General features: G+C 34.2%; 1 protein-coding gene across 1 annotated transcript; it reads left to right on the top strand.

Annotated features, from left to right (window-relative positions):
- Window positions 1-1,914: 1,914 nt before the first annotated feature.
- Window positions 1,915-3,100, top strand: LOC145787810 (uncharacterized). Its single transcript, XM_082599672.1, has 3 exons — window positions 1,915-2,048; window positions 2,524-2,577; window positions 2,884-3,100. The coding sequence occupies exons 1-3, from the start codon at window positions 1,969-1,971 to the stop codon at window positions 3,098-3,100; spliced, it is 351 nt and encodes a 116-aa protein (XP_082455798.1). The 5' UTR covers window positions 1,915-1,968.
- The last annotated feature ends 4,185 nt before the right edge of the window (window positions 3,101-7,285 follow it).

The following is a 7,285-nucleotide window of genomic DNA, read 5'->3' as shown; positions in this document are numbered from 1 at the left end:
TAAATTCACTACTAAAACCTTGCGTGCCTAATGCGACAGACCTGACTAATATTTTTTTGCAAAATGGATAAAAAATTACATGTTTTTTCCAAGTTTAGGCGGAGTACGTGACCAAGTGTCCTCCCTTGATCCGATCCGCTACAGACTTCAGGTTTTCTGCATAAGATTAGTGTTGAAAACGTTTTTCCACGTAAAATTGCTTTCTCTTGACTTTGTTTTCTTTCGTCTTGAATTAAGTTTTTAATTCACGATTTCTTCCATTTTCATCAATAAATATTCGTTTTTAAGATGTTCAACTTTTTCCAATCAGTCGTGGTGAAGTATTGGCACAAACATTTTAAGATGTTTAACTTTTTCCGGACAGTCTTGGTGAAGTATTGGCACAAACATTTTAAGATGTTCAACTTTTTCCGGACAGACTTGGTGAAGTATTGGCACAAACATTGTGAGAGAGTTGTCAGGGTTCGTCTGACAACCGTAGGTGAAATCACTTTGTACATTTTGATCATAAACATGAAAACAGTAATTAAGTTTTTGCTCGACCACCATGTAGTTGGCTGACAGAGTGTTACAGACCTTTTATTCTACTATATCTAGACCTTGTTATCTTGACTTGATGCAATAATTATCGAAATGTTGTTGTGTCTGTCTGCTGCGCAAGTGTCTCGTACAATCGTGAATATCTCTGAACGAATACTGTTAATCATTTGTATACGACTGAATATAATTAAAAAGCAGTAGGAATTACAAAGTGTGGAAAACACGACGGCAACCTTGATGCTTCTGAGTCAAAGCGGTTTGCTTTGATAAGATCTGTTTGACTTGGTAAAAAGCTAATAATAAATAAACAGGTACAAATATAAGCATCAGAAGGATTGGTGAAGTTATTGATTTGTCAAGGCTGGGAAGCAAGAAAGCTGATAATTTTAATTTTCGTTCTTAGACCGAGCTCTTGGTATATGTAGTCAACAACTTTGTAAACGACTTGTTTTACCAACATCTGTAAAAAAACCAGGCAACTAATGACAAGACAATGTTTCGAGTTTTCACCATAAAAGTTTTGCTCAATTGCATATATCGCAAAAAACATTTCATTTTTAAATTATTTTAAATTAGACATTTTACGATGCGGCAAAACATGTTCAAATCAATAAATGCGTATTTTTTTTATTACTATAAGCCTACCAGGCACCAATAGAATAATGCAAAAACGTAAGTAACCTACAGAATGATAACAATTCCATGTTCTGTAGTAGGTATTAATGAGAAATAGTTTAAGATCACATGAAAACTGGCTGATGTGTACAACACGTTGTGACAACAGCAAGACAAGAATTTCGTAGAGCAGGCAAATATTTCGTCAGCAGAGGTGAAAGTTGTGGGTGTGTTTAGGGTAGAACAGAGAGGTATCATATAAACTCGATCGCTTTTTAAAAGTGATGCCATTTGCTGATGGAACCTCAATAGAAGAAGCTCAAAAATTCGTTATTTTTTCTAAAAACTGTGTTTAGGTAATTTCAGATGTGATATTTGTTATGAAGTTATGGCCAGAAAGGTTCACAAAAATATTATTTGAAAGAAAGAAAAACTTAATACCAGTTTGATTTGGGACTAAAGCTAATTTAAAAACCGCTTTCCAGTGATAATTTATAGAACGAAAATACCGATAAAAGTTAAACCTTGCAGACCCAAGGTAGTATCATTTATTTATACACAATATTTTTCAACATGTTTAGTTTCACTTAACTAGGAAAATATTTTTTCAGATCGTAGTAAAACTGTATTGTGATTTTGTCATTTCTATAATATTTTGTAACCTATGTACTTCCGCTCATTTGTAGTAATTAAACGTTATTGAGAAACTTTTGTAAATCGTTGAAGAAGCAAAGATACTCACTGCGAATAAAAGCTGAACATCAACGTAGAATCAACAAAGTTCAAATACGGATACAGAAGATTCCACAGATAATGAATAGCTTTGTTTGGCTGGTTGTTTTAGCCGCGATTTTGAGCTCATTTCCGAGAAACTCGTTTGGATCTGTATTAAGGTGAAAAACGCTACTACATATTATTATAATCGTTAGCTTGCCTTGCAGTTTTTTGAAGAAATTATATTTTATCCCAATACCAATAATTTATTGTAGAGAAAAATTCAATCATGTTGCTTAATTCTTATTGAAAATGTTTTGTGAATGCTTAAAATTAAGTCCTTGAAAGAAAAAACAATCAAATTTTCAGACAAATGATTTGTACGAATACTTAACCAAATTTAAATTTTTTTACAAAGGTTTCTGCTACTCAGGGGCAACATAAATTACTCTTTTTGTAAGTAGGCTGAACATTTGTATTTTTTACTTTGAATCCCCATCCACTCTGTTATTGGATTCGTGTAAATGCTGTAAACGTTACTATCAATACATAAACATAAAACCAGCAACCCGATTATATTTTAATTTTCTGCTTTAAGTACTGCAATCTTGGTTTTGTTTCGAAGACATTTGTATAACAGAAGTTATGTTTTAGGTTGAAGACGAAAGAGCTCATAGAAACTGGTGACGTCAGACAAGCTACCGACCGGTTAGTTTAAAATTGTTTTGACGACGTTTGATTTGCCATGGACTTTTTTTCATTTCCTATGAAAAATTCTTAAATATAGTAATCACATAAATACAGTAAATCCAATTTTAGGTGATAAAACAAAATATTTTGAATGTTTGAATATTTTATCTCTTTCAATGTTACCATTGAATTATAAAATTTTGTAAATCTGCAATTTTCTTCACCAAACAATCAAAAGCAACATGACAATTTTTTTTGCCTATTACTATACAATAACAGCTAGCTCAGTTATAGTCAACAAATTAAAATTTGCAATTTTTACAGAGAGGCCTCTCCTTTGCACCACCGCCACCATCACCATAGCAACAACAGACGCACTAAAATGCCAGAAGATCTGGAAGAAAGCTTGTCACAAAATCTTGGTCACATGGCTCGAGGTCCACGTGGAAGAAGACAGTCAGATTTTCACATGCTCAGGCGACAAACTCGACACCGCAAGCGCTTCTTGAGGATACTTGCTATCATCCAGACATATGGGTAAGCACTGCGAGATGTAGTTCGAGATATTTAACTTAAATCATAGAATTAGAAAGATTGTAAAGAAATCTTGGTTGGCGATAGTGCCACATGGTTTCGTTTTCGTGCCAGCCGCTGAACTTCTGATCAACGAAGCTGATGAACAAAACATATTTGCGGCTACTTGGGCGGACCATAAATGGAATTCTGAATGGAAGTCAAGTACCACCAGACTTCATTCATTTATCTCCGACGCCGACACACGCCCCATCGGCCTGACACTACAAAGACTGGCATGGGTGCGCCTCAACCGTCTTCGTACGGCATCGGGCTTTTCCGCTCAATCATGCACTAATGGGGAATGGCCTCTTCCTCCTGTAATCGTGGTACCAAGGAACAGACCACAGACTACATCATCAATGACTGTACCATCTTCAAGCCACGTAACGGAGTGGAAGGTCTGCACGTCATGGATGAAGAAACCAAACACTGGTTGCTCTCTAGTAGCCTTCGAGTGTAGTCCGGAAACATCGTGAATATGAGGTGGTAAAAAGAATAGACCCTCGGCCCCAGAGGCTCACTCGACAACGACGACGATTTCGTGTTAGATATTAATGCTTGTTAAAAAGAAAGATTACATCCAGAAATGAAACATGGTCAGTGATTATATTCTGCTACTGTAGAAGAAACTACATCGTTTTGACCTCAGGCCTCGTCAGTGCAGGGTATAGTTTGAACAATCGACAATACTTTAGATGTCAATTAAATTCTGGTGCTTCCGGCAACCACAATGGTGACATTAAATTGTAATAGACAAAACCATTGAAATAGTTCTCTTAAAGTCTAAACAAGAACTGCTTGAACTGAAAAACACCATAAAAAAATATACAAAAGCTAAACAAAAATATTACTTTACACGTGAACGTAGATTACACAATTTGATAAAGTTTAGGCTGCTATTTTGGCACCTATTAAATGGTTTAATAAATTGATGTTCATATTCAATCACTTATAAAAGGTAGTTGTGCAACACTACAAACAAAATGGCGTATAAGAAGGTAAAGTTACGGGCATCAGAAACATGGCCATTGTAACATATCCATATAACGTAGGCTTATAGTAAAATTTCGATTTCAATTTTTTCTTGTAGAAAAATGCAATATCGGCTCGCCAAGAAGATAAATTAAATTTTTGGAAAAAAAAATAGTTGCTTTGTGTCGTAGGTTTTATCCAACTCATGAATGGCTGTAGGAACCAATCCTTACTTGGAGGTTAAAACGACAAAGTAGGATTGACATCAACACTACAACATTTTATGCCTTTTCAAAAAGGGCAAAGTCCAATGTTTATCAGCATAAAAAATAGTATTGGTATCTTTTTCAGCATTTTGAAGCTTGTTTTCAATGTTTTGTTTAGGTTGGGGTTTGTTTTGAATGTTGTTTTTCAATGATGCTTAGTAGCGTTGCAGCTGCAAGTTACATTTCAAACCAAAGTTTCACTACATACTACTGACATTTGAGACGTTTTGACGTAAGGCAAGAAGAAATTTAATCTCTTTCAGTGATATTGTTTTCACACGTGCGTTGGCTACAACTTACTGTTATCTTAGGCCCACGCGTGGTATCAACATAATCGATGCTATCAAACCACCTTTTAAGGAGGTTTATGGGGCGTATGATTGCAAGAACTTTTATTGGCCTACAAATGATATGAATTAGGGTGTTTCAAAGGAGGTTCTTGACGCTGAAAATGATTGTTTCTGGTGTCATCGCTTTGCAACAGTCATATGCTTCATAATTAAAACATTTTCTGTGAAACTGAAAGACTTCAACGTTTTACTGAAAGCCATGTTTTGGTTTGCTTCTTTTTCCAGCTAAAAGCAAAAAATATAACTTTTTATGCTCACATCATTTGAAAATACTGCTGGGGTATTTGCAGCAGGTATTAGTTCAAAGTGAATTGATGTGCCTGATAAAGATTATAACCATTGAAAAAAGCACTTACCAACATTTTATTTTCCATGATACACTCATGACTGGGGCACTTAAATCAATGTTCGGAAAAAAATAGTGTAGGCTACCAGATAAAGGAGTTGACATGATAGATCTTTTTTCCAATGGTGTTATACTGTACTTGTTATATCTGTTTCATCTTTGTCAAAGTTTTCAATGTTTCAATATTTTTGTTGCAGTGTAAATATACGAGTTATAAGCAGGTGGGTCTTTACATTTTGTCTCACAGTGATTCTATCTTTTGCAGTATGCCATCAACTGACAGAAACGTAAAATACAATCAATGTGTACTTGATGGAATTGTCGCCTATGGAAAACCAAACAAAATATTTCTTGATTTGTGTGCAAAAATTCGACGTGGGAAAAAGTAAGAAAAATAACTGTCCCAAACGTAGTGGTAAAACCACGAAGGCAAGTGACAGTGTACAGAACAGTTAAAATACGAAATGTGTTTGGTGCAACACCTCCAACAAATGCCATTGGCAAATCAGTGTATTTTTTGTTTTACTATTTACACCTTTGTTGCGTTATGAACGTATTTGCATTTTTTTATTTAGTATTGTTTATTTTTCCCTTATATCAAAGTGGTGTAGTTATGTAATAATATCAAAACCAATGCTGAGTACAGTACGTGAAGCAACTTGTAAATTAATTGTACTCCAAATTCAAGTTTTGAACCGTTTGTGCAAATATACAACATGGGATACCCTTTCAATACGGACTGTACCAACTTATCAAATAAGCTTAGCTGTACAATAATGTGATCTTGTGTTGGTGTTGTAGATCTAGATTAATGATTCAGAGGCTCAGAATATGCTGTTGCTTAAACTGTTAGAACACAAAAACAAATACGATTATTATAATGCTTTAATTAAAAGGTTTTACCTCATTTCATACGATGTTTACGTGGCTTTGTAAGTTTGGTTGTTCTATTTATTTAAAATGTTCAATCATATTGTAGTCTACGCAACTTCGCATATGTAGCCTTGTAGCCTACGTGCATTTTGAACGGCCAATGCTTGTCCCTGCTATGAGAAGTTTTTAATTTTCTTGGTTTTCTTGTGATTGTGTATGCGTGCTTAGTGATACTTGCTCAATTAGTCATTTGTTCGTTTTTCAAACTTAGAATAAGCCGAGTGCTTTACAATGCATACGATATACTGGAAAATTAATGAAATAATACTTCATCAAAAATTATTAGGCTACAATCATTTGCGGAAGTAGATTTTTGTTAAAATTTTTACTTTATTAATTTTATTTAAAAACTTTAAGTGGAGTTAAAATAAAGTTGAATCGTTAAGTATATTTTTCAGTTTTAGTTTTGATTAAATTAATTCAACGTTAAATCATTTAAAAAGTATTTATCTTAACACTGTACCACAGCCATGTCATAAATTGTCCACATAAAATATTTTTAGTGAAAACAAATCCGGACCAAATTTTTGCTTGTAAGAAAATGTTCTTCATCGATTAATGTTACGACATTTTTTTAATCAATTATCACGTTTTTGATAAAGCAACTCTTTGTTTCTTTAAATAAAGAGCTTGTCCTGCCAATTGTTGCCAAACAATGCATGTTGTTGTAGTTGTTGTATTTATTGTTTTTTTCTTTTTAATCTTATGTGATATTTGCAAGTGCCTATCGTTTTGTTATTAAACGCAATTAATTTGTTTATGTTTGAGTTATTTGAACAGCTTAGTGTGACAGGTTCATTAAGAAGTCCTCTGATCTGTGAATAAGGATCAGGCATTCAGGCAAGGTTGAGCAGAGGCAGCAATAGTTCAATAATTATTATTAAAAATCCGGTGTCCAAGGTATGCGGCAAAATCAAAGGATAATGTACTGTCACCAGCAACTATTGCTACCTTCTATCGTAACTGTCATAAAAACTTCAAACTGTAAACACCAGTAACCTTCAGATCTACGTCAGTGGCTGAAAGTATCCATCAGTAAGTGAAACAAATGGCGAAACTGTAAATAAAATTTGGGGTAGGGCACTTTAGTTCCAATAAACCTAAATTAAAAAAGGAAATACATAATGTCAAGGTTGAGATCTAAAAAAGATTAAAAAAAAATACTTGCATGGTGTCTGGGCGCTTGCACCCCAAGCAATGTTAACAATTTTAACTTGCTTTTGCTCCTTTTTGTACATTTTGTAAACCAGTAGGCATACTGCTTGTTTTGTTTAGGACTTCAA

This window comes from Aplidium turbinatum, chromosome 1, assembly GCF_918807975.1.
Source record: "Aplidium turbinatum chromosome 1, kaAplTurb1.1, whole genome shotgun sequence".
Classification (NCBI taxonomy): Eukaryota; Metazoa; Chordata; class Ascidiacea; order Aplousobranchia; family Polyclinidae; genus Aplidium; species Aplidium turbinatum.
Note: the sequence above shows the minus strand (reverse complement) of the source record. Positions and strands in the feature narration are given on the sequence as shown.